Source organism: Syngnathus scovelli, chromosome 14 (genome assembly GCF_024217435.2).
Source record: "Syngnathus scovelli strain Florida chromosome 14, RoL_Ssco_1.2, whole genome shotgun sequence".
Lineage (NCBI taxonomy): Eukaryota > Metazoa > Chordata > Actinopteri > Syngnathiformes > Syngnathidae > Syngnathus > Syngnathus scovelli.
In genome coordinates, this window is record NC_090860.1 from 8,497,418 (window position 1) to 8,522,711 (window position 25,294).

The following is a 25,294-nucleotide window of genomic DNA, read 5'->3' on the forward strand; positions in this document are numbered from 1 at the left end:
GTTTACGCCGAGCCTGCTGTTTTTTGCTCGGACTTTCAGCAAGCATGGGAGGGAGGTTACCCCGATTTACAGCCTAAATTTAATGGTTCCGAAAAAAGTTCCGAGCATGCACTCCGCCGAGTTCAGGTCCGTGTGGGAAAGCACCCGGCATGGTGATCAGCTTTGGCTGTCGCGAAGGGTTCGTCCCTGCTTCTCCGGGTGTCCCCACAGGGCTAGGCAACTGAACAGATTAATCTGAGCAAGGGCAACACCGCCGAACCTTTTAATGGTCCGGTTTTGGAGCCTAAACTCAAACATTTTAACCGCAAAACAATCTGACAACGGAAGGTTTTTGCGGCGCTGGCACCAAGTAGCTTGAAGTAGCTACGAGCGCGTCCACTACCTGCATTGCTTCAAATTACACGCTCCATTTCTCAGTTTCCACAACATAAAAGGACCGTGTTTTGTTTTAAACGATCCAAATTCGACCTTTTTTTTGGGGGGGGGGGTTACAGATTTTTTTTTAATGGCGGATCTAGCTCGTTATCCACAGCGACCATGTGGCACCGTTTCGGGCTTTGGTTTTCTATCCACAGTATCTATCGCATGAAGTAATGACATGTATTTTTCTTTATTTTAAACGGGACTGTAGTGTGTGAAATTCCTGAGTATCCGCTGTTTTACCTGATGTGGTTGAGTTCGATTTGTACCTGGATGAGTGTAAAATAAAGCTGCAAGAACGAGGCAAATCTGGTCGGCTCAGTGGTGTTATTAAAGTAGAAAACACTACAGGGAGGTTTTTATTTATTCAAGTGGAAGGCACAGTTATTTGGGGACATAGCTAGCTGTTAGTTTGGAGGCCACAATATCTGAGGAAAAACTTTGTAAGCTATACAATACAGTAGGGCACGTGTCAAACTCAAGGCCCAGGGGCCAGATACGGCCCGCTACATCATTTTATGTGGCTGGCGAAGACAAATTGTGCGTCAAATTCGTGTGTCATCACTAGAATTGCAAATTGTCTTCACTTTTAATAATATCTTTTTTTATATATATATATTTGACCAGTTTTTACTCATCTGATTTGAAAACGAGTTATTTGTCAGGTTGTTTTGTAGCTTTTACTGTATATAATATGAGGTGCTAATACATTTATTTGGGCTGACAAGTCATAATGGCCCTCCGAAAGTAGCTATGACTACAATGCGGCCCGTGAAAAAAATGAGTTTGACACCCCTGCAATACAGTACAAGTAGACTTTAACTATTTGGGGGGGGAATACTACAATAGAATGTGCATGCACACACACACTACACACATCCCAGTCATTACTTTCCCCAGAGCTAGGACAGTCAAAATTGCACAGGTGGCAGAAGGTAGGTGCAAATCCCTGTCAGAGCAGGGCTGAATAATGATTAAAGGGGATTAGGAGGAGGGTCATTGCTTGGCTACTAGTCCTTGTGGCTGCCTTTATACAATATGTCTGTTCACTACTACTATTACAATTCCTTGCTTTATTTGAGCAAGCCTGGAAGACAAGAAGAAAAAGATGATGGAAAAATTGCTTGAGCCTCTCTATTAATCACTAAGGTTACGGTAAGTGGACATGACAACCGGCAGCTTATCACTCGATGTTTTTTTAAACAACCTCATCCTACTGATTTAGTAAGGTGCTTTGTCGTTGCAGAAGTATAGAGTGCTTTAGTATTTGGTAATGTTTGTATTCAGAGCATGTATATATATGTACAATATATATATGTCTAATATATAAAATGCACAATAAATAGCGTGAACACAAGCAGGCTAAGCTGCTTATGAAGGGACCCTTCCCACCGAATCATCACCTTCTCTTCCTGACTTCCTACCTTAATCCATCCACAGGAAAAACAGGAGTTATAAACAATGGCTGTTTTGAAAGTGACCTTTACCAAGACAAAGAGGGACAAACTAGCTCAGGTCCTTTGGATCCTAAATTGGATCTCAGTTGTGACAGGCGTGATCCTCTTCAGCCTGGGCCTCTTCCTAAAGGTGGAGCTCAACAAGCGGTGGGAGCTGATGGCCGACACGGACATTCAGTACGTTCCTAACATGCTCATATCTGTCGGCCTCATTGCCTGTGCCATTAACTTCCTGGGCGGGAAGATCTGCTATGACTGCGTCGACACGGCCAAGTTCCTCCGCTGGAAGCTAATCATGCTGCCCTACATTGTATGTACCTTCTTCTTCACCTTCTGCGTGCTGGTGGGGGCTCTCATGTGCTACACCATGCACTGGGAGCTGGATGAGTCCCTGAGAGAAGGCCTGAGCAAGGCCATGAAGTACTACAAGGACACGGACACACCGGGACGATGCTTCCTGAAGCGTGCCGTGGACATGCTACAGATAGAGTTCCAGTGCTGCGGCAACAAGGCTTACACGGACTGGTTCCGAATCCAGTGGATCAGCAACCGCTACCTGGACTTGTCTCACAAAGATGTGGCTGAGTAAGTAACCAAGCAAATATTAAGCACACCAGTGCAGCTACAGGACACTGAACCTCAGATCTCATCCTGTTTCATGTACATAGTCGCCTGAGGAGCAACGTGGAAGGCAAGTACCTGATGGACAGCGTCCCCTTCAGCTGTTGCAACAGCAACTCCCCGCGGCCGTGCATCCAGCAGCACGTTAGCAACAACTCGGCCCACTTCAACTATGACCACCAAACAGAGCAGCTCAACCTGTGGACCAAAGGGTGTCACCAGGCTCTCTTGGACCACTACAGCGGCATCGTACAGTCCATCGGCCTCACTGTCCTCATCACTTGGCTCTTTGAGGTCAGTCAGTTTTCTGAATCATCCCAAGACGTTATAAATAAAATGGGATCCTCTTGTTTGCTCAACCGTCTTGGATTGCAATCAATTAATGACCCTCTTGTGTTGTTTTAGCTGTCAGTGTTGACAGGCGTGCGTTACCTCCAGACATCCTTAGAGAACATGTTGAGACTTGGAGACCCCGAGTGCGATTCGGACGGCTGGCTGCTGGAGAACAGCTTCATCGAAACAGCTCGAAGTAACCTGAACATCATCAAGACCCTCAGTAAAAATAACCACGTGGATACCGCCAACAACGGGGACCCCAACATCAACGTACCCTCCACTTCCAAAGCTCACTATGGGCCGGACAGCGTGCCTCCCCAGCAAATACCTGTAACCAGCTGACCAGCAAATTTTTAATAGTCTGAGGTGCGGAAGATACCATGTTGGCAAAAAAGATGAAATGCTTATATTTAGCATCACATCTGTTCAACATTTTTTGGGGTGGACAATTCAGATTATGCGACCATTTTCCAACACACTGTCTCAATCAAAAGCCTTTTTAATACAGGGTAAAAACATTCTGCCTCTGACACTTAAGGGGTTACAGTTCATTGTGGCTGTGGATGCTGTGGCCTTGCCTTGCCTTAGAATTCACTAAACACGCCATGAAAAGGAACATTTGTCTGGGTATGCTCTGTTTTGAGTCAAAAAAACTTTTACTGTACCATGGAGGATCGTTGTGTACTGCTTAAAGAAACTGTGATGCCTTTTTTTAATCTCGTTGTATCGGTATCAAGTTTACATCCACCCAGCATCCAATTAAATGGAACTGAACTTTTTAGGGTATAGAATGGCTGTAAACACAATATGGACAAAAGTCATTAATTCTAGTGCAGAAAGCAAAAAGCAAGAACTTGCCTCGACCAACTCAGAATTCAAACGTGATTAATCAACAACCATGTAACTCCACAATAAATCACATTTGCTTATGTACTGTACATATATGTTAAAATAGTAGACATTGATTAGATAGACTTGTGATTTTATTACTATGTTGTGCTATCAAACAGCACAAACATTAAACCCCCTTTTTCCAAAGGGTAACATACAATAAATGGGTGTTCCAATAAACTGAAATCATTTTTGTTTGCTCGAAGCAGTGTTAAAAAGTGGCTTTGTTAATCAGGGGAAGATTACATTCAGACATTGTGTCAACAATGCATCAAAAAAATATTCACAATGCTTCACTTGTGTTACAGACTCTTTCTAAAATGTAATCAATTCATTATTGCCCCATCAAAATTCTACAGACAATACTCCTTCATAATGTAAAAAGTTTTTAAAATGTTTTTTGCAAATGTATTTAAAAAAATTAAAAACTAAATCAAATGTACATCAATACTTTTAATTTTCAATTTTAATAAATTAGCAAAAAAACGTTGTCATGGTATGTCGTGTGTGTAATTTTGAGGACAAAAAATTCTATTTGGGATTAAGTTGTAACATACAAAGTGGGAAAAGTGAAGCACTGTCAATACTTCTTGCATGCACTGTATGTTTAACCTGATAAATGATTTGTAATCGTGAATCTCCAGAGAACCGTAGTTAAAATTTGGACGAAAAAAGATAAGGAAATCAGGTAGTTTTCTTGCCAGATGCTACGCTATTGAGATACTCCAAACATTATTTAAATGACATCACAACATGATGGTGATGGTGTGTGGATCTAATGTTCTGCCTTTGAGTCTCTACCGACAGGAGGTTATTTGCATTCTCAGCGCGGACAAATTAAAACAAGGCTAATGCGCTCTGTTCTCCGACCACACACCCTTCATTTTTTTTCTTCTTTCTGTCCGTTTCTTCTTTGTCTGGTGCTTTCTCTCTCTAATCTCTCTGAGCTCCAGCAGGAGGCTTCCAAGGAAGCGTCTAATGCGTGTGCGCAAGACGTATACGCACATCGGGGGTGGGAGTTGGGGGGCAGCTCTGATGGCTTCGCTGGTTCCAACATCACAACATTTGCCAATCAAAAGCGAACATCTGGTTGACCAGCTCCAGGCTGCGAGCAATCTCCTCCAGTATGCAATGCTGCTGCCACATCTGCTTCAATTTCCTATAACGCTCCGGACAAAGGTGCAATGGATTGCCCCTCCTTGGAAACACAAATGACAACCATTGATTAGCATATTTCAGACAAGATCTCTGATATGCTTAGCAACCCCAAAATTAACAGTCAAGTAAATCTCTGATAGACCCATTTCTGAGTGAGTGAGCTCCTCTACCCCATTTTTTTTTGCAAGAACTCATTTACAAAATGACCATCCCAACTGCAATAGAGATTCGTACCCGAGGTGAGGATCAGTCTCGCCATAGTCATCCAAATAGGGAGCTGGATATGTGCTTCCTCTGGTTTTACTGGCCATCAGTACAATTTCACACTCTCTTATCCTGTCATCAGGTACAAATTATATTAGAAAACTGGGTGAAGCACTAAGAAATATTTGGCTCTTGAAACACACCTGAGGAACATGCCCACTCCTGCGCCACAGGTGGCAGCATGCGCAGTACAGGCGCCCACATCTTCTCCATCCAGCTGACTGAGGCAGCAGGAGCTCTGAGAGCACAGCATAGCGCCACAGAATAGGCACAAAGTAGGATGCTTCCTCTCGTCATCTGCCGACTTGGGACATCTGAGGGCAAGCACAGGAGATGAGAAGCCAAAGATAAAACTTTCCCTTGCAATGAAGGAGGTCTGCTACGCATACTGAAAATGGCTGGCTTGATTGAGCAGAGCGCTGTAGTCGTCTGGGAGGTCGATCAGTTGATTTCTCCTCCTCGGGTATCTGTAGAGCAAGAACTTACTGACTGAATAAGTGGATCGTAGTGTGACTCTAATTTAAAGAGCAAATCAACTACCTGACTGTTTGAGTTTTGCCTCTCAGACTTTTGGTTATTGCTGGGCTGGTGCACCACCTTGAAGAGAAAACAAGTTTGCCGAGTCATTTATATTGAAAATCAAAACATTATTAACCACCCACCTATGCAGCAGTGGCGCCACAGTGTCTCTGTGTTCCTGGAAGAGCTGGAACACATTTGAGGGCAGTGCCAAGTAGCTGCAGACTGCCTCCATTTGACTTTGAGAAGAAACTGCAATAGACACAAAATGTCAACATGGATTATTCATTATATTCTAACAAAGTGGGTTTCTCTTACAAATATCCAGACATATGATTTAAATAATACACAAAGATCAAGTCCTCTACAGAAGACAAAAATGAATTGCTGGGTCTCTCTCTACCTACCAGAAGCACAAAAAAGCTCCTCCGGAGGACGAACCCCTGTGAGACAGCTGAAAAAGAGAGCAGTACAGCGGAGAAAAGACTTGATTCCCGCCTTCACTCTTTCGGCCACAAAGCTGCCACACACATCAGGAAGCAGCCTGGAAAGAAGAAAAAAAATTAGTCCAGTATTACAAAAGCCACAGTAGTCTGTAATAGACATGACAATAAAGATCTGTTCTATTCTATTGTACCTTCCGGTGTGTTGTGATACAACAGCGTGTAATTCGGCCGCTGCTCTCGCCTCCTCTGTTTCCTCGTCACCAACCACTACAGGGAGATCTGCACAAGAAAGAATCATTTAAAAAGACGAAATGCTTAATTATACTATAAAATAACACCATTCAACTCATGGTGATGAGCGTGCAGAAAGGGATGGCTGTTGTTGCTATGCTAAAAGTATTTGGAATTCAGTTCAAGGCCACCTTCACAATGTTCCCACCATTCCATGTTGTGTGGTAATGTTTCCATTGTGTTTACCTCTTGTGAGAAGCAGCACCTGCAGGACGTGAGCCATTGTGACCAGATGCAGGATGTGTAGGTGGTTGTAGGCTGAGCTGACAGCAGAGGGCTGCAAGTCTACAGCTTCCTCTTGGTACAGTGAGGGCAAAGATAACACTAAACCCACCTGGAAGGACACACAAGGACTAAGTTATAAAAACAGCTTTTAGTATACTTTGAATATTTATTTCATGTGACTAAAAAGATGCGATTGGTAATCTGGAATGATTCCAAACTGATCATAATAGCTAATATTAGCATGTGTAGCTCTACCTATACACAAGCACTTTAGGTTTCTATTCAAACACTCAGCAATTGATAAAATAGACAATCACTAGAGAGTAAAAACATTCTTAATTTGATTTGCAGGGGTAATGCTTGTTTTTTCTCCTGTTTTTTCAACTGGCACGGACACAATGGCGACTGAAATTGCTCCCACAGATGAACACTTACCAGAAGATGGAAGAAGTCGACTTCCAGAATAGAAGGTGTGTTCTTTCTGCTCGTGACCGGATGCAGAACTGGAATTTTCAGATCATTTCATAATGTAAAATATGATGCATAAAACGAATGAAAAATGCAAACATAGGAAAAAGATGTACCTGCAAAAATATCAGCAAAATGGTTTTGGATGACAGTCTGGGAGCTTTTAATTCTCTGTGTTGCAGAAAACTGAACAATTGCCTTCAGGCCAGCCAGCTACAAAAGAGAAGCATTTCACTTTTAATGCAACGAAAAACTCTAAATATTATTATACAAATGTACTTATGTTGCACACCAACCTGTCTATTTTGTAAAGATCCAAAGAGTGGCTTGTCCTCTTCCAGCAATATATTCTCTGTGAAGACACAACATTCACATTGAGAACAGGATTGATGGTTAATATAAAAAAAGCATTTAAACAAAAAGTCACACCAATCGCCTGAATAGTGAAGGCACAGGTGTTCCAGGCCATAAGGGGCACACGTGGGCACAGCTCATTAGGTGCCGTCTGAAGTCCGACTCTATGAACCGTGGTGGCGCACACAGCCAGCATCTCGGCTATACTGTCTGAGAACTTCCTCCTAAAACCAAACAGTGAAGAAAAAAATCTTTCAGGATCACAGTTTAAAAGAATAGTACAGATACAGAAAAAAGGATTCCTCACGGTTCTTGTACGCCATAACTCAATATGGCCCTAAAATCCGGCTGACCGTCGCCACACAACACGGCATCGCTGTCATTAGTGCATTCCATGTCGCAATCTGCAGGAAAGCGGGAGGAATTTTAATCTGGTGTCTCAATACTTTTGTCCATATATCTTCTCACCATTTTCCTGCATGATGGACTTGAGTCCTTTAATCCTAGCCTCAAGAATATGGATCCAGCGAGTCATGGTCAAATGTTGACCGATTATCTCCGCATTTTCACTGCAGAGACAAATAAAATGTAAACATCGAAATAATACAAATGTGAAGCTTGTACTAACAGAGCATGTGGAGTGGACTCACTAATTGAATACGAGTGGCTCCAGGGGGACGAGGGGGATAACGGTGTTGCATAGCGACTTGCACAGAGGACACAAGTACTCCCCATTCTCAAGGTCGATGATTAGTTCAGCATGGAGTCGGTTCCTGGTTGTGTTCTGGACCGCTTCAAAATATCTAGTAAAAAAAAAAAAAAAAAAAAATTGAACACAGTTAAATAAACCCCCAGAGTGCTCTTTACTAAAGATGGGCATTTGACTAAATTTCCTTAATTAGAAATTTAGGGTTTAATTAGAGCTCAATTAAATGATGTTGTGATTATTATTTACAGTGAATGGGAGAATGACCTTCAACTTTAATTTGAAAACTTTAAACACAACTACCATAGTCAAACGCCATAGAATAAAAAAAAATTCACAAGAATCAACAACTAATAATTATGCCCATCTCTACACTCATCCATCAATGGCTTACTTACTTCTGCCAACATGTGGCGTGCATGACGTGTCCACAGCTGCCCGTGTGGGTGCCAACAGCCAGTTCAGGAGGCATGTACAATGGGTAGACAGTTTCTGTTTCTTCAAAAAAGCACACACAAAAGGGCTTTAAGATGCATGCCTCTTCTTGTATACACGTTTTTGTCTTATGAGTGAATGGAGGCTGACCGTCTCCACTGTTGGTGGGCATCTTTCCTCTACACTGCGTCAACACTGTGGATCTCTGCACACATGCAGTCAGTACCATGGCCGGAGCCCGGGATGCCACTTCCTGCTCCTCCTGACAGAGAATGCAGGTCAGCACCTCCCTCTCTGCGGGGGTGGACCCTCGATGAGGCCCCACGGCAACGCACAGCTCCTTGTGTTCCATTGGACTGCCGGAAATATTAATATTACAAACTGAATTGATGAAATTGTAACTTGAAGAATGTTTTTGAAGCAGAACTCCTTACCTTTCTGTCGGTGTAAAAGGCTCTCCCTGTGTGCCGCTCTCCGGCATGTTGTCATAAAGCATCTTGTTGGACTCGATGAAGTTTTTCTGCATGGCTGACATCTGGGCCATAATTTTCTGGCGGTGAAGTTTGGCTGCTTCGGCCTTTCTTTTGCGCTCAGCTTTTTCTTTGTCCTGAACAGTCTGTAGCACCAAATTTGATAAGAGACACTCATAAAAGGGAATATGTAAATGATGTTGCAGTAGTTAGATACCTCTTCAGGCTTGCTTGTTTCCACACTCATGGAAGTTGTTGGATTGGATTTGTCTCTGAGGCACTTGATAATCTCAAACATCTAGCAACAGACACCCACACAGAATAATGAAGGCAGCTAAAAGATGATTGTTAATGCAGACTAGCTGGTGAAGTAAACTACCTGTAGTAACCACGTGATCATGTCTTTTTGGGCTTCAAGCGAGCGAACACCCTTAATTTTCGAAAGCAAGAGGAAGAGAGACTTGCTGTGTTCCAATCCGACTTCTGGAAGACAAAAATCTCACGTTGCAGAGAAAAGACGGAACTCTTTTCCATTTTGCACGTCTGGGAAGAAGCTGACTTACTTCGAGCCTTCAGGCTGAAATCAAAGGTCACTTCCTCTGAAGCGCTGTCCTCCAGCTGGCTTTTTTCTTCAAGCAAAGCCTGCCCAATAAGGTGCAGGGCCTGTAGGATAGAGGAGAAATGTTTCAAACGTAATTAAAATAATAAACTTAGCAAATGGCTTCCTCAGCCTTTAGTTTTGTTACCCGCTGGATCATGATTTCTGTCCAGTGAGTGGATTTTTCCTCAGCTGCCCTCTGCAGCACACGTCTGAGGATGTGGATGAAAATATCACAGCAGAGGAGGCGTACGACGCTGGAGAAGGCCGGACAGAAGGGGGGCGGAACTGGAGGACGCAGAGCTGAGCACAAACAGAAAGGCAACCTTCAGTACAAATAATTGGCGAGAGAGCTTGTGCAGGTGACATATGGTCACCTTTATCGGCGCCCTCGTGAACACGTCTCTTCTTTTGTGACTCTTCGGCCTACGAAAGAAGAAGAGAGAAGAATACCGTGAATGATATCACACAAAGTCATCTTCAAACAAGTGCTAATGAGATGTGTTACCTTGCTGTGCTGTGACCTTGAATAATGGTAGAAGAATGGGTTGAATTGGACCAAATACTCCCTTTTCACCTCATACAATCCATGTCCTGAAAGTCCTGGTTTCCTATATTCAAAAGGAAAAAAAAAAACATGCTGAAAATACCCTGAGAAAAAAAAAAAAAAAATCACTTGTTGATTTGAAGTTAAGTTACATACTTGAATGTGGCAACTTTGTTGATTACAGACTCGAGACCTGTTTCGTGGCTTTCCTGCAAAGAATGTGATGTTTAATTGTTGCGTATTACCTTTATTGTATGATAATGCGGCCTACATTCTCCGGCAGGCCTTTGACCAGGCTACTGTGTGCCATGGGTTCAATGCACAGCAGGTGGATGACCTCCCTCATTGTCACGTCCTCTTTGGTCACGTTACTGACACCGGGGACGTATCGCTCACCTGCAATTATGTTGGTTAGCCTCATAGTTAAGAATCATCTAAACTATTATGAGCCAAAAGATTGCATTACCAACTATGATGATGAGGAGATACAGCATCTCTTCCGTCAGTTGATTCCACTGCAACAATTCATTCTGCAAATGTTGCCACATTAATGCAGACAGTCGGGAGTTGCACCTGATGTTGACTTTGAAGCCTTACTTACGTGATCTCTGCTGGAACAGCTTCCATTGAAGAAATTAAAGAGCTCAAATCTTAGTAAGAGCAGCATGAGAAAATGGTTGGCGTCCATTTTGGAAGCAGCTATCTGCAAAGTATTTGGCAAGTTATGTCAAAATGGCTTAAATCAATCATCACTGAGATGCAGAAGGGCACATGCAGAATGGCAACTTGAAAAACTTTTACAGGCCTAGTAAAATTGATCATTGGTTAAAACACATTTGAACATTATTGCATTGCAGTGTGAAGCGAGAGATAATAAAATTCATAATAATAATAATTATATTGCAACAGAAAAAATAATTAATCTTAACACCATATGACAATTGTAGACTGAAGTGTCGCCTTATGGTCCCACCATATACCATGTATTAAAAAAAAAAAAAAACATGAAAATAAATAGCACAAATGTACCAACCTGAAGCATAAGGATGTCTTTATCATACATTTCGTCTCTGCATTTCACATCTTGATAATAGTAAACCTAATCATGGGAGAAAAACAGGCAATCAATAAGTAGTGTCAATTATTTTAGACCTTCAAGAACTACAAAAATGTGTGGGGAAAAAAAAAAAAATAAAAAATTCACACCTGGCTGACCAAAGACAGTCCATTCCTGCGCCACATTTCAGCTGAAACCTGTGCAGCCAGCACTACACAACGCAGAGGAAGCTCAGCTAGGCTGCAAAAGTCATAGCTATCCTGCCATAAAGCGAGAAAACATAAATTATAACAACAGACACATCCGAGGAAACCACAGCTGGAAAATTTAATCTAAAACTTCCATACCTACTTTTTGCTCACACAGTGTTTTAAAAAAAATCAATGAATAACAACAAAATCAATCAGCACCTTCCAACTTACTTTGTCAAAGACTTGATCACATAATCCGTTCTTGCAGTTAAGAACATATAAGCCTAAGGACCACAGAAGATGCATACATTTATGTCAAATATACACCGAGAGAATCAGACCCAAAAGGTTATCGTCGACCTGCAAGCAGCCTGGAGAGGGGTAGATGTATGCTGACAGGCTCCTGAGACACTTTATAGGGCCGAACGTGGATGATCTGTTTGCACATGTAGTGGTCAGCTGCTTCCCTGCGGAAGGGTTGATTGTTGCATTGGAGCAAGACTTTGTGGCAATCTCTGAAGGCTTCCAGCAGAATCTTATCCTGTGGTGATTAAAACAAAAAAAAGATGCTTAAGAGTATAGTAGGAGATGGTAGGACACAATAGACAGCAACTCACATCTGAGGAGCACCAGTCCTGAAACATAGCCAGAATGTGGCGGAGCTGGATCTGAAGTGTAAAGCCGGCTTCCCACTCGGGCTCCACAGCAATGTGTTGACCAAATTGACGCTCAACCTCTTCCATACCCTATGAACAAGGGTCAACATTTAAAAACAAACCAAAAAAATAAAAAAATCAACATTCAGTCTTGATTCATACACCACAGATGTGATAATAAATTACCTGCATGCATTTGAGAAGACCTAGAAAGGCATTGAAGCCCTCTAAGAACTGTTTCCGAAGCTTAGAATTCCACATGGATGGTTTACTGATCAGAATATACCTAAGAGAGAGATTACAACTCAGGTAAGAACAAATCTGAAACAAACATGTCGCTAAAACTGCTACCTGGTCAAACTACCTGAGGTCGTGGAAAATGACCTGGATGCGGGAGAACTTGTCGGAGTTGTATCCCAGGAAGAAGAAGCGATTGTTAACATCCAAATGCTCCAGCAACAGCGCCATGACTGTATTAACTATCCTTGTGATGACGCTTGTTTCTTCAATTAGGTACCTTGCCTGTTGGAGGAAAAGAAATACAAGATTAACTTTTTCAGGACAGATTTTTTATTTTTTTTTTAAATAAAATAATTCATTAGCCTCTTCATGATGTCGCTGTTACAAAGTGCACTCACCAGTGTGGGCACAGTGAAGATCTGAACAGACATCGCAGTAATGGAAATACTTCTTTCATGATCATCTTCGATGAAGTTATTTTGCAGGTCCTTATACAGCTGAAAAGACCACATATTTGTTATAACACTAAAAATATTCCAACATTTGGTTCAAAACAATTTTACCTTTGTGAACTCGATTGCAAATAGCCTCTTGGATTCTGTCTCCATTAGTATGCTACAGAAAATCAGCTCATGTACAATCTTGCGTGCTCCTTTAAGAAATGATAACGAATACCACATAAGTGTATGAAATCACAAAATATGAAGGTGCGTGACTGTGAAATGTCAGCGATACCTGCCTTTGTACAGTTTGGAATCAAGCAACATGAGCCTACTGATGCAGCAGAGGCCGCTCTGCTCGCTACTGGGCTCCAATGCCACTCTGCAGAAAGCCTGTCTGAAGCCCACTGCACACAAGATAAGAGTCCCATGACGTGCAATGAAGCGCTGTTGCTGTCTGACACTGAAGTAAAAGTGCATGCGTGGCCAAACCCGAATGACTGATGATCTTCTGAAACCAGGAGCCGAGACGCAGGGCGAATGTTTGGTGAGCCACGACGGTCGACTGCAGGACTTCCACACGCAGCGGCTGCAGGGAAATGTGCTCCGAGTTGTACTGTAAAACAAACATAAAATGTAAAAATATGGATTGAGAAAAGAAAAATATTAACTCTTTACCATATTTTAAAACATGTACAAATATGTACAATCTGTCTATGTAAAGTTTTTACCTTGATGAGGTCTTTAGCATGCTGACATGACGCAAGACTTCCTCTCTTTACTGTCCGCCGGCCCTGTACAGTGTAATTACATCATACTTGCATTAAAAGGAATAATGAGACAGTGATATTGCAAAGCTGTTAATGAAAATGTCACATAACCTGGAACTAATGTGACATAAAACAGACATATACAGTGGAGAGAATAAGTCGACACACCCCGTTCAAATAGCAGGTATATAATATATAACATTTTAAAGTAACAGTTTTTAAAAATAATATATATCTACCGTAATTTCTGGACTATAAGCCGCACCGGACTATAAGCCGCACCAGCTAAATTTCAGGGATATTTTAGTTATTTTCTTACATAAGCCGCACCGGACTATAAGCCGCACGTGCACATGAGTTTTTTACAAAGAAAGACAGTACACAGAAAGCCGTAAAAATCCATAAATACGCCGCACCGCCATTTAAGCCTCGGGGTTCAAAGTAACCTTCTGAATAAAATGCATTAAAAGTTCACATTCATTACAACTTGTTTTTGGTGAAAAAAATGTCAAAAGAATTGAATTTAAATGCTGATTGATTGGGTTTTAATACAATGCAGATGGTCCAAACAGCGCCACTGCTTTGTGTAATCTCTGAGTCACATGGCAGAGTATGAAAAAGGGTTTAGAGCCCTTTGACGCAGGTCACCTAGCGTGCATTCCTACTAAAGCTCATAATAGTCACAAGCAACACAGACAGAATAAGCACCAGCCATAGTAGTGTTTCAAAATAGTATTTTTGTTGTTGTTTTGTTCTTCAAGATACCGCACAACAGTGGTCCACAGCCTTTTTGCGAGTGTATAAAAGTGATCAAATCATCACAAAATTCACGAAAAAATCGTATATAAGCCGCACCTGACTATAAGCCGCAGGGTTCAAAATTTTGGAAAAAAGTCGCGGCTTATAGTCCGGAAATTACGGTATATATATAAAGTAGTTGTACAATAACTGGGGATGTGGCTGTGTTGAGGATTAACCAATCACGTTCGAACTCATGTGAAATGGGAGTCAGCACTGAGGTCATGGTAATAATGGAAACCTGGCATTTGAACAGGGGTGTGTAGACTTTTGTTTGTTTTTTACATCCACTGTACCTCCTTGTCAATAAGCGCCGTGTGATTCTGCGCTTCAGCCTGATCACAGTTGACAGACCGCTGCAGGGTGTAGATCACATGGTCGTATGAATGGTGCTCGTCGTTGTACAGTACACAGAAGTATGTGTTGTCTTTTTCCCTGCGCACACGATGACATATTCCGTTAGGATGGCGACAAGCTCTGTTGAAGCTGATGATTTGTATACACAACATATGCAGTCTGTGTGTGTGGGATGAAGTGGGCCGTACTCGGGTTTGAGTGGGGCTAAAAGCTGACGGTCTTCCGCCCAGTCTAGGAAGTCTGTGAAGTAGTTCAGCAACACCCTGAAGAGCATCTCACTCCGCTCACACAATTCTGGCTCCAATGTACTCTCATCCTGGAAAACACAATTTAAAGTCAAATGTGAGCACCAAGATACCACTCTAAAAATACATTTACGATGGAGCTCCGTTCCTATGGCGACGATGTAAGAAGACAACAAACTCTCATGCTAGCTTGCGAGCTTAAGATCAGGGGATGCTTTGAGAATAATTGTCAATTTTGGCTATGTGAAGCCCTTTGAGACTGTTTGTGATTTAGGGCTATACAAATAAACTTGACTTGACTTGACTTGCGAGACACGATTCAAAACCTTGAGTTGAGCTGAACAACGAACGTCATAGGTCAAGGACCCTGTGCTATTTTACATGAGTCATTGCCTGGATTCATTTCCTGTATCACTAGCAGCAAGTTTACTCTTTGAATGTTTGGTTAAATGGGAAAAAAAAAATATCTGTCTCTGTGACATTGCTGGTAAGTCTCACAAGAGGAAACATTCCTGTGGGAAGCTAAATATCAAATACAACATTTAGCACACAAGTCAAACAAACATCCAGCTTGCCACTGTGTGAGAACAAGCACTGGAATCTACCATATGGTAAACACAATGAAAAGATGAGTGGGTTTCCTCTGCTGCATGTGGAAAACAGTCGAGCATTTTGGTTTTAAAAGCAAAGGTTTCATTATGTAAGACAATGAGCTAAATTGATGCTAGCCATGCCTCCTGCTTATAGAGGCACCTGTTATTTACGGAAACAGGCGCAGTGTAGTCAAGGTTACGAGATCTTGACAAAGGCAATCAGATACACAGGCCTGACAAACAGCAGCTTGGACCATTTAGCAAAATAAAAGGGAAGGGGGGGAAAAAAAAAAGAAAAGAAAACAGCCATTGTTACCAAACATATCCCTGCACAGATTAGGAAATTCTAAGAGTTGTTTTAACCCAATGATAAAATATTTTATTCATCTTAGCAAACAAGTCGGTTTTCATGATTGAAATTTTACATGAGCAAAATAATGGGTATAATATAAATAAGCATTCTGGGATTCTGTGAGATAGAAAAAGCCAAGTATGTCCCTTCCAATGTGCTTCTTTCCGTTCTGTTATGTAACGCACCGTTTCCATGGCAGTGGCTGCCTCCGGGTCGTGTTTGGAGCAATACGGGCCAATCTTCCAGGCTTCCACATCCCCACAGTCACAGAAGCCGCCACCAGATGAAGCATGCATCTGAGGAAAAATAGCAAATACTTTACATGTTATTGTGTAACAGAGACACGAACCAATTCTCCCGAGCTGACGAAAAATAGTTTGTTGCATTTGCAGTGTGTGTAAAAAAATGTGTGTTTATCAAATGTTTACAATCATACAGATCATCTCAATGTGGAAGAAAACTGCAGAAAGTTGCAGTCAACATTTGCACCCACCTTGTAACGATGACTTTTGTGGACGCTCTCTTGAAAGCAGTCCATGCACAGCACACATGTCGGATCTATTGCACAATCTCTGCAAGGTGTTGAAAAACATTTCATCACTGATAAGCCTGTTTGGATTGTACAGTTAACATTTTATTTAATTTTTAAAAATGTTTGTACTCAAGTAACAACATATCAGTGCATATCACACTTTCATACTCATAATTCACATTAAATCTGACAAGCATGGGAAGAACATACAAACCGGGAGAGCCGATACTGCTGAACTAGGAAACAGATGTGCTAACCACAAGCTCACCATGCTATCCAATACATACCTGTGGGTTACAAATATTGCCTGATGGTATATTCTGATTGCCACTGTGATCAATATTATTTACATCTATGTTGTTGGGAAAACATTCCCAATAAGTTCTAACACCGATTGAGGGATCATTTCAGCACCTGCAAGAGTAAACCGTTTCTCCCTCTTTGAAGACGCGTCCGCAGAGCTGGGAAGACGAACTGCCCTGCTTGAGCTTATTGACACCTTCATCGGGATCTTCACCAAACAGGAAGTACTCTAGTGGATGGAGGAGGAGTCTCTGTACTTGCTCCTCTTCCTCCTGAGGCTTGTATTCCTCCTTGTGACAAAAGATCCGAGGCACACATTTCCTCAGGTAGCCATACAGGGACAGCTTTAGATCGGTGGACGCCTGCCATTCCTGCGAAGCAACACAATTTGAAGATTAATTAAAGTTGAAAATAAATGTGAATGTTGCTTTCTTACACAAATCTTTATCCTGTGTTGTAGATAATAGAACATTGTATTTATGGAGCTTTTCACAGAGATTAAAGCAAAGTGTGTAAACTTTAGAGATTGTAGAAATGAAAAATATGTATCTCGGCTCAATAAAGGTTAGGAAACACTGGTCTAGTGAGTCAATTTGGCAATAGTTTAAAAGGGATGAAACTGCATAGATTTCACTTTCGGAGTGAGTCAATTTAGCAATTGTTTACAAGTGCTGTAAAACTGCATAGATTTCACTTTCGGACCAAGTCGCGGGGTTTTAATTCATCAAACTGACTAAATTAATCAAGACAGCACCCTGCAGCAAAATTAAACGGCACTAAGTATTTATAGTGACAAATCAACATTCATCAACTCTTGAGAAAAATGTGAGGCACTGCAGAGATGTTTTTGAGCGTGAATGCACAAGCTAAATACCGCTGCTCGCCACACGAATGGGTAGAACGTGATTTCATCGCGTTATACGTGCACACTGAGCGAGGTAACAAACACATTTAAGCGAGTCACTTTCCCGTCAAATAGCCGTGCACGGTGTCAGTTGTGAAAGCTTGCTGAATCCCATACCTTTATGAGCTCCGGCTCGTCAAAAGGTTTTCCAGGCTCCGCCATATTCCATTTGCCGTAAAGTAGACGGAGAAGGTGTCGTTAATGTTGCATTCCAGAAATGTGGGAATTCGGATTGGTCAGCAATGGCACCCATAGAAATGCACAACCACTAGTTGTAGTCTTTTGTCAGTTTAGAACGTAGAGATCACGCCGCCATCTTTATCCGGGAGTCCCAGACTCTTCAATTTACTTGCATTTATGCGTTCGGAAATTAATGGGAGTGAAGTGCTGCCTCCCCGAACACACACAACTGCACGGGCGTGAATTTCCGAACGCGCCCTATGGTTGCCTACTCAAAAGCGTTGGAGGCGGATGTAAACAACAAAGATGGCGGATCGCATTAGTTACCTTTTTTTTTTTTTGTTCCTAAATTTTGACCTCAAGCAAACCCGCCTTCATAATTTGATTATATTATATAAATTAATAATAACGTAATACATTTCACTGAATAACTTCATGCAGGGAGAACGCGACATATCCTCACGCAGTCAATATAAATTACGTTGTGTTAGGTGAGGTTATGTCGAATAAATAAATCATCGTACTGTAATCATAAATACAGAAACGAATATGAAAATAATATACATAAATATGATACAGGCGTGTAATAATGTTTTTTTGGGGGGGGGTTGTTATATTACAGTAGAAGTGGAGCTCGTGTATCGTGCGTCATCGTTGCGTCATCGTCAGTGTATTCGCCATTGTGAACGGCACGGGTCTTTTGTTTACAATGTATAGTTTGGTAATGCCCGCAATAATTACAAAATATTGTCATAAAAGCCACCCAACCACGTAGTGCAAGCATTCAGAGGTGAGGACATTCCATTCCAAGATTGTGCATTAACCAACCTGACTCCTAACATTGTTGCGCACCATAAATTAACCCACAACCACTAGTTGCACATTCTGTATTCATTTTTATTTTTATCCAATGCAGATTTGTTATAAAGAGCCATTTCCTCTTTTCAAGTATTCCTGCCATGATCTTCTAAACGTTTAAATGTGTTTTAGAAACAAGGATAGGCTGAAGTTGGATAAACATACTTTCGTGTTTACAGTATTGCAAGAATTGTGCAAGAATAATGCACGTGATATGGTTGTAGGTACATGTAAACTTGAAAATGTGTATGTGGGGGTCAAGTGGGTGATTACGTGTAGTTGAGTGTTATACGTCAGTCTACGTTTAAATTAATATCACTGTTTTGGAACGCTGTCAAAAAAAATAACAAATTTGGTCGTAGAGATACGCGTGTCTGAACGAATCCGCTAGTTGGCGCTGCTCGTTTTGTCTGTTGTGACGAGCGGGGTCAGAGTTGAATGTTTGACAGGGAGAGCAATGGATGCCATATTTCACGAGAAAGTAAGTTAAACACGCAAATTACGACTCTGAACGCCACTTAACTACCTCATGTGTCCATTAAAGCTCGAGCCTTGTTGCAGTGATCTGCGCTGTTTATTCAAGCGTTTCAGCGGTTACTGCTTGGCAGTATTGTTTCCTTATTAGCTATGTTGCTAAAGTTGCTACGAGTAATCGTGAAAACTTTATTTACAGTAAGAACCCAGGAAGCGTAGTCAAGGAGCTAAAATCGCTAAACGGCGTGGTTTCTTTAAGTAGTTTACTTGATAAACAAATGACCCAGTGTAGCTACCTGGTATGACAAACCTGGAACGCTAAAAGCAACAATGGGGGTCAATAATTTTCTGATCTCCTGGAGAATTTGTAAATGTGTTCCCTTACAAAGAATTAACCCAGAGTTTTTTTAATTTGCTCATTCATTGAGGTGAGATGCAAATCAAATCAAAATGCGTACAGAAGATAAAGCTATGTATTTTATCTGCAAACAAAACATCACTTAGCACTTGGAACAGAAAGCCATTAATGTTGTTTCTGTTCATTGAGTCCTTAATACAGTTAAGATGCTCTGTCCCCTTTGCAAAAAAAACATTCCCAAAACATCACGTTTGCACATTCTTAGCTTGAAAAGGAAGCCACATAAATGGACAATATTTTCCAATGTTAAAAACAAAGTAGATGATTGCACTATAATTGATCTTTAATGTGCAGCAAGAGGGCTCTCTCTGTGCCCAGCACTGCCTCAACAACTTGCTGCAGGGTGAGTACTTCACCCCCGTGGATCTCTCCTCTATTGCACATCAGCTGGATGAAGAGGAGAGGATGAGGATGGCAGAGGGAGGAATGGGTAGCGATGAGTACAGGACCTTTTTACAGGTAGGGGCAGTTGGAATGTCAGTGTATTTGTTTATATTCTAATATTAACACATGCTGTGTTTGTTTTCAGCAACCATCTGGTAACATGGATGACAGTGGGTTCTTTTCAATACAAGTGAGTGAGCTCCAAAGATTAACTTTTATGTAAACATTGTAATTGATTAGTAACATGTTTGTGGGAAATCACCCTAGGTTATTAGCAATGCTCTTCGAGTTTTGGGACTGGACCTTATCCTCTTCAACAGCCGGGAATACCAGAGCCTGATGATAAATCCCATGTATGTTTTCTCGCTCCAGCTTGTTTGGGATCATAATCCAGACTGCTAAATGTATGACCACATTAAGTCTTCTCTCTGTTTGTTTCAGAAATGAAAAAGCCTTTATATGCAATTACAAGGAGCACTGGTTTACCATTCGAAAACTTGGACAACAGGTACATGCATATAAATGTCACATAGTAATATATGAAACTAATATTTGGTTTATCATTTCAGTGGTTTAACTTGAATTCACTTTTGACTGGACCAGAGTTGATCTCGGACACATATTTAGCCCTTTTTCTTGCACAGCTACAGCAAGAAGGTAATGTAATAGCCTAATAGATTTATAAAATTAAAGACTGTGTGAGGCAATAATAAACATGACCATGTGCAGGTTATTCCATATTTGTGGTCCGAGGAAATCTCCCAGAATGTGAGGCAGAGCAGATTCTTGGGATCATGAGAGTGCAACAACAGCAACGGCCAAAACTAATTGGCGAGGCCCAAGCTCAGATGAGTGCACGGTACATACAGAATGGAGAATTTAGCATATTTTTGCTTAGAAAAAATAACAGTTGAAAGTAACAATTCTTTTAAATCTTTGTTGTATTTGCAGCGGGTCGGCAACACTGGGCCAGACGGACATGAACTTTGGTGTAGAGAGTGAAGTTGTGGATGAAGATGAGGAATTAAGGACAGCTCTCGCACTCAGCAGACAAAACATTGACGTAGAAGATGAGGAGGCGGATCTCCGCAGAGCCATTCAGCTCAGCATGCAAGGTCAAAATCTGAGACTGTATTTTTCGGAAATATCGCCCAGCCAAAAGTTTGCAGGTGTGTTTTAATATGTGTTGTTTCTCTATGAAAATTATAGGGGCTTCTTCAGATTCTGGTGGTGGACATGTGAGAGTGGACAGCAGGCCTGCAGAAGAACTACGAGTCCGCAATGAGACACTCACAGCTGATGAGCTGAGGATGAGGCGGCAGGCCTACTTTGACCAGTGGGTACAGCACTGATACAATTCATGTGAATCATTGAAGATACATTATTAATAATACTTATAGAAAAAAAATGGCTCAAATATGAATGATTCTTAATCACACACTTGATTCTTTAGGCAGCAGCCCACTCTCCAGTCGAACATTCCTCAACAAGCTAGCACAACACCAATAGGTAACGTAAGCATGATGCAGATCGTTACATACTTTAGCAATAGCTGAAGATTCATTCCTGTTCTTCGCTTGCCTTTCTCCAGAGAACAGCTGCACGGAAGCGGACCAACAACAAAAGCCGAGTCTGTGATAGTGGATAACAACATCTGCTTTTGTTGAAAAGCTGCCTGGGCCTGTAACCCCTCCCAATTCAGGGGTCGCTTTGCTCCTTCCGCTGGTCTACCTTTTAACGCCTTTTGCGAACGTGTGGACATCGAGGAGACGGATCCATGTTCGCCTGTCGTTTTGCTGGCGGGCATGAGGAAAAAGCAAGAGGAAAAAGGCCGCAGGCGATCTGGTGTTGCTTCCACTAAGGCTACAAAGAAGCTGAACTGATGATGCAGTGAAACAAGTTTGCCTTTTTGTTTTTTTTTAAAACCATGGCGCCTTCTATTTCTACTGTATGTTATTTCCTAATGTTCTCTCTGCAAGAGATAGATATAGGAACTGTTGTATTCAAAAGGTTGTTTATGGTGGAAGGTGAATTCATAGCGCTTGTCCACTGTCAAGTTGTACAAGTGCTCCTCCGTTTTGTGTCGGACCACGCCAGTCTATTGTTTAACTCATTTATTGTGGGTACCAGGAAACAACAAAAACTTTCTTTTCTTGCATAACATGATGCATCATTGTACTTTTGAGTTGATAAGGTAATTGAGCAACACTTTTTTTGTTGCTGTGCCTTGCTTACTGTTGATTAGGAATCAGTAACTCATATCATTGTACAATTTAGAGTCAATCTATTTTGAATCGAGAGAACATTAACTGTGGAGTCACTTTTGAAATATTTTCCCGTTAGTCAACCACAACATATGTACATACAGTACTTAAAAAGGGAACAGGATTTATAATCTGCATGTGATAAATGAATCATGTCATTATTCCATCAGGACTCGTAACATTCTCAGTATCTGTGGTGATGAACGGATGATTTCTATTTTGACACGTCCCCTTTAAAAACGGTTTATTTGCACTGCTTTTAAAAATTATGTGTTTCTGCCACTGTTCGATTAATGGCCTTCCAAATTTAATAGCCAAGTTTTGTCAAATGAATCCAAAGAACACATTATAGCATTAACCATCATTGTATTATGGAACCAGTTTATTGTTCACATTTCCAGCAATGCTTAATTAAGTGTTTTTTTAAATTTGAAATAATGTGCAGTGTGATCTCAGGGGAGATTCCATCTCTGCTGTCATTTTTGCCCCCTTTTTTGCTTGATTTAAAATGTACAGGTAAGCATGCAAATGCTGGATTAAGCACTAGTTTGACTTGCTAGCACTAACTCATCATTTTGTCATGTTTTTATTCCATAATGCTCACATTCTGGTGTTGTTTCAGGATTAAAGAAACATTTACCAGGCTTTGGTTGTTTTATTAAACTTTTATTCGCAGCACACCACCATGGATGGACGGATGGACACCCGATTCGCTCTCACAATACAATGTGACAAAGCAATTATGCTAGCAGGCCATTGATATTGTCAAATCAATATGTCTCCAACTTTGCTAATAAACTGAGCATTATTCTCTTTATAAAAGTTTGAACAACTCTCCTGTGATGCTAATTTAAAACCCTCACTGGTATAATAAAAAATATTATATATAATATTATATAATATATATATTATAATATTATATATATATATATATATATATATATATATATATATATATATATATATATATACACATATATATAATATATATATTATATATATATATATATATATATTATAATATTTAATAATATATAATGTTTTTTATTTTCCCTCGCGCATACACAAACACACACACACACTAAATGCATCAATATATTCAGAGGGAGGGGGCAGGGAACAACAAATACGTGCCCTTCGTTAATGTGTAACACTCAAAGCATACTTGCACTTTGTTTCCCCAAATAATACGTTTTGGACTAAACGTTACTCAAGGATGGATGGTAAGTATGAGAGTGCTCTGGAAATGATGTTTCTGTTAATTTGGTCATGTCCGATCTGTAATTACAATTATTTGAATTTGTCTTCATGATTTAGGTAAAGTTCTGCAACATTCACAGACACAAATAATGTTTCCATACAAGGTGAAGATGGGTTTTGTTTTCGTCCTAATGTGTCTCTTCGCTCCGGCACAACAAGCACCGGTTCCCTACTCTAGCATTTTGAATCTCTCCTTCAAAAATGTCGAGTTTGCGATGGACCTTTACCGCAAGATATCCACTTACCATGACAAGAACATCATCTTCTCCCCTCTGAGCATTTCCACCAGTTTTGCTGCCCTCTCCATGGCTGCTAATGGCGATACGTATGAGGAGATACTAAAAGGACTCAAACTGAAGAATCTGGAGCAAGATGATCAGCCAGATCTTATTCCAAAGTTATTCCAGATGCTTCACGGGAACATCTCGCACAATGGAACCACCAAACTGGACCAAAGCATGTCCCTTTTTGTCCGCCAGCACTTAACCATCGAGAAGACCTTTGAGGAACAGATGAAGTCCTATTTTTACGCAGACATCAAGAATGTCGACTTTGAAGAAACAAATACAAGCGTCAGTCTCATTAACGACCATATAAAAGACAAGACGAGGGGCAAAGTGACAGAAATGCTCTCCAGAATCGATCCGATGACAGAGCTTATGATGATCAACACGATTTACTTCCAAGGTAAATTGAAATTTAAGATTTTCTTACATGTTCTACACTGCCATGTACTTTTGACCTCTACAGGTGGGTGGAAGATTCCATTCAACGCCAACTACACATACAATGCACCCTTTTACGTTGACAACTACAATATTCTACAAGTGCCGATGATGTTCAATGAGGACAAGTTCGAAACAATGGAAGATACGCGTCTTGGTGCGCGTGTACTGAAACTGCCCTACCTGGAAGGCGTGGCCATGCTCATCCTACTGCCTAACAAAGGAGTGGATTACAATACTATCGACGATGAGATCACTGCAAAGAGAATGCTTGGTTGGATCAAAAAACTGCAGAAGACGTGAGCTGTATTTTATTTTTTAATTCATGTGACAGATGGGTCAAGCTGTCTAACGCATCATTCTGTTCACAGTAAATTGGAGATCAACATCCCCAAATTTAAGATGGAGGAATCGTACGCTTTGCAGGACATCCTCCCGGAAATGGGTTTCACAAATCTCTTCAGTGGTTCAGCCAATTTGACAAAGCTGAGCAATGACAAAGGCCTTAAGGTTTCAGAGGTCAGTTTTCACACATGCATATTTTGCAGCTTTCGACTTGCCTCTGTCTTCAACTGACTTTGAATTGCAGGTGCTACATAAAGCAGTCATTGATGTGGATGAGGTGGGGACCACTGCGGCGGCTGCCACAACAATTGGCATTATTCCCTACTCGTTACCCCGGACCTTCATTGTCAACCGTCCGTTTTTCTTCTTCATATACCATGAAGACACAAAATCCCTGTTGTTCATGGGCAGGGTGATTGACCCCACCAAAAACTAGCAGCCGTGACTTGCTGTACTTTGACTTTAGAAATGCATTGCCACTTGTTTACTCAGTTGTAGGTTTTTAAACCAAACCTCAGATTTACTTTGAAATTCTTCTGATGGTAGATATTGTAAAAGACCCCTGATATGTAATAAAATGCTACAGAATGTGCTGTTGTATTTGTGCAGACAGGCGTGCACCTCCCAGGTCACCGCAACATCATTATTATTATTATTATTATTATTTTTTTTTTGTAATTTATTATTATTATTATTATTATTATTATTATTATTATTATTATTATTATTATTATTATTATTA

At 41.0% G+C, this 25,294-nt stretch overlaps 4 protein-coding genes across 5 annotated transcripts; 3 read left to right on the plus strand and 1 right to left on the minus strand.

Moving 5' to 3' along the window:
- Window positions 1-1,333: 1,333 nt before the first annotated feature.
- prph2la (peripherin 2-like a) lies at window positions 1,334-4,409 on the plus strand. The gene is made up of 4 exons (XM_049739713.2): window positions 1,334-1,575; window positions 1,861-2,462; window positions 2,546-2,792; window positions 2,904-4,409. The coding sequence occupies exons 2-4, from the start codon at window positions 1,882-1,884 to the stop codon at window positions 3,174-3,176; spliced, it is 1,101 nt and encodes a 366-aa protein (XP_049595670.1). The 5' UTR covers window positions 1,334-1,575; window positions 1,861-1,881; the 3' UTR covers window positions 3,177-4,409.
- ubr1 (ubiquitin protein ligase E3 component n-recognin 1) lies at window positions 3,800-18,125 on the minus strand. Of its 2 annotated transcripts, none has more exons than XM_049739710.2 (47): window positions 17,762-18,125; window positions 16,852-17,111; window positions 16,399-16,477; window positions 16,091-16,201; window positions 14,904-15,031; window positions 14,655-14,793; window positions 13,522-13,584; window positions 13,283-13,406; window positions 13,090-13,197; window positions 12,914-13,002; window positions 12,749-12,847; window positions 12,475-12,632; window positions 12,297-12,396; window positions 12,072-12,200; window positions 11,815-11,995; window positions 11,686-11,738; window positions 11,413-11,523; window positions 11,240-11,305; window positions 10,808-10,909; window positions 10,673-10,736; window positions 10,478-10,602; window positions 10,363-10,415; window positions 10,168-10,270; window positions 10,037-10,085; window positions 9,808-9,962; window positions 9,625-9,724; window positions 9,441-9,544; window positions 9,279-9,359; window positions 9,026-9,207; window positions 8,742-8,947; window positions 8,555-8,648; window positions 8,101-8,253; window positions 7,919-8,019; window positions 7,758-7,854; window positions 7,526-7,674; window positions 7,393-7,448; window positions 7,213-7,309; window positions 7,064-7,131; window positions 6,590-6,737; window positions 6,304-6,391; window positions 6,074-6,210; window positions 5,810-5,918; window positions 5,688-5,744; window positions 5,537-5,614; window positions 5,291-5,461; window positions 5,118-5,219; window positions 3,800-4,923 (listed from the first exon to the last, which is right to left on the minus strand). In XM_049739710.2, the coding sequence occupies exons 1-47, from the start codon at window positions 17,804-17,806 to the stop codon at window positions 4,782-4,784; spliced, it is 5,214 nt and encodes a 1,737-aa protein (XP_049595667.1). In that variant the 5' UTR covers window positions 17,807-18,125; the 3' UTR covers window positions 3,800-4,781. The 2 variants fall into 2 exon arrangements, with proteins under 2 accessions (XP_049595667.1, XP_049595666.1); XM_049739709.2 differs by having other exon boundaries at window positions 8,555-8,654; window positions 17,762-18,124.
- A 713-nt stretch (window positions 18,126-18,838) lies between these two features.
- atxn3 (ataxin 3) lies at window positions 18,839-22,866 on the plus strand. Its single transcript, XM_049739714.2, has 11 exons — window positions 18,839-19,163; window positions 19,869-20,033; window positions 20,104-20,148; window positions 20,226-20,311; window positions 20,400-20,466; window positions 20,528-20,615; window positions 20,688-20,817; window positions 20,910-21,073; window positions 21,168-21,294; window positions 21,412-21,467; window positions 21,550-22,866. The coding sequence occupies exons 1-11, from the start codon at window positions 19,140-19,142 to the stop codon at window positions 21,594-21,596; spliced, it is 999 nt and encodes a 332-aa protein (XP_049595671.1). The 5' UTR covers window positions 18,839-19,139; the 3' UTR covers window positions 21,597-22,866.
- A 470-nt stretch (window positions 22,867-23,336) lies between these two features.
- LOC125980499 (protein Z-dependent protease inhibitor) lies at window positions 23,337-25,142 on the plus strand. Its single transcript, XM_049739712.2, has 5 exons — window positions 23,337-23,445; window positions 23,540-24,169; window positions 24,233-24,506; window positions 24,579-24,726; window positions 24,797-25,142. The coding sequence occupies exons 1-5, from the start codon at window positions 23,439-23,441 to the stop codon at window positions 24,986-24,988; spliced, it is 1,251 nt and encodes a 416-aa protein (XP_049595669.1). The 5' UTR covers window positions 23,337-23,438; the 3' UTR covers window positions 24,989-25,142.
- Window positions 25,143-25,294: the final 152 nt, after the last annotated feature.

Bases quoted from the DNA above. Each gene is read 5' to 3' on its own strand.
- prph2la (XM_049739713.2), top strand. From the start codon at position 1,882: ATGGCTGTTTTGAAAGTGACCTTTACCAAGACAAAGAGGGACAAACTA. The intron at 2,463-2,545 runs GTAAGTAACCAA...TCATGTACATAG, and splicing joins TCTCACAAAGATGTGGCTGA to TCGCCTGAGGAGCAACGTGG. The intron at 2,793-2,903 runs GTCAGTCAGTTT...GTGTTGTTTTAG, and splicing joins TCATCACTTGGCTCTTTGAG to CTGTCAGTGTTGACAGGCGT.
- atxn3 (XM_049739714.2), top strand. From the start codon at position 19,140: ATGGATGCCATATTTCACGAGAAA. The intron at 20,616-20,687 runs GTAATGTAATAG...GACCATGTGCAG, and splicing joins TGCACAGCTACAGCAAGAAG to GTTATTCCATATTTGTGGTC. The intron at 21,468-21,549 runs GTAACGTAAGCA...GCCTTTCTCCAG, and splicing joins AGCTAGCACAACACCAATAG to AGAACAGCTGCACGGAAGCG.
- ubr1 (XM_049739709.2), bottom strand. From the start codon at position 17,806: ATGGCGGAGCCTGGAAAACCTTTTGACGAGCCGGAGCTCATAAAG. The intron at 10,910-11,239 runs GTTGGTACATTT...AATACTTTGCAG, and splicing joins AAGACATCCTTATGCTTCAG to ATAGCTGCTTCCAAAATGGA. The intron at 9,545-9,624 runs GTAAGTCAGCTT...TTTGTCTTCCAG, and splicing joins TTTCAGCCTGAAGGCTCGAA to AAGTCGGATTGGAACACAGC.
- LOC125980499 (XM_049739712.2), top strand. The intron at 24,170-24,232 runs GTAAATTGAAAT...TGACCTCTACAG, and splicing joins CAACACGATTTACTTCCAAG to GTGGGTGGAAGATTCCATTC. The intron at 24,727-24,796 runs GTCAGTTTTCAC...TTTGAATTGCAG, and splicing joins AAGGCCTTAAGGTTTCAGAG to GTGCTACATAAAGCAGTCAT.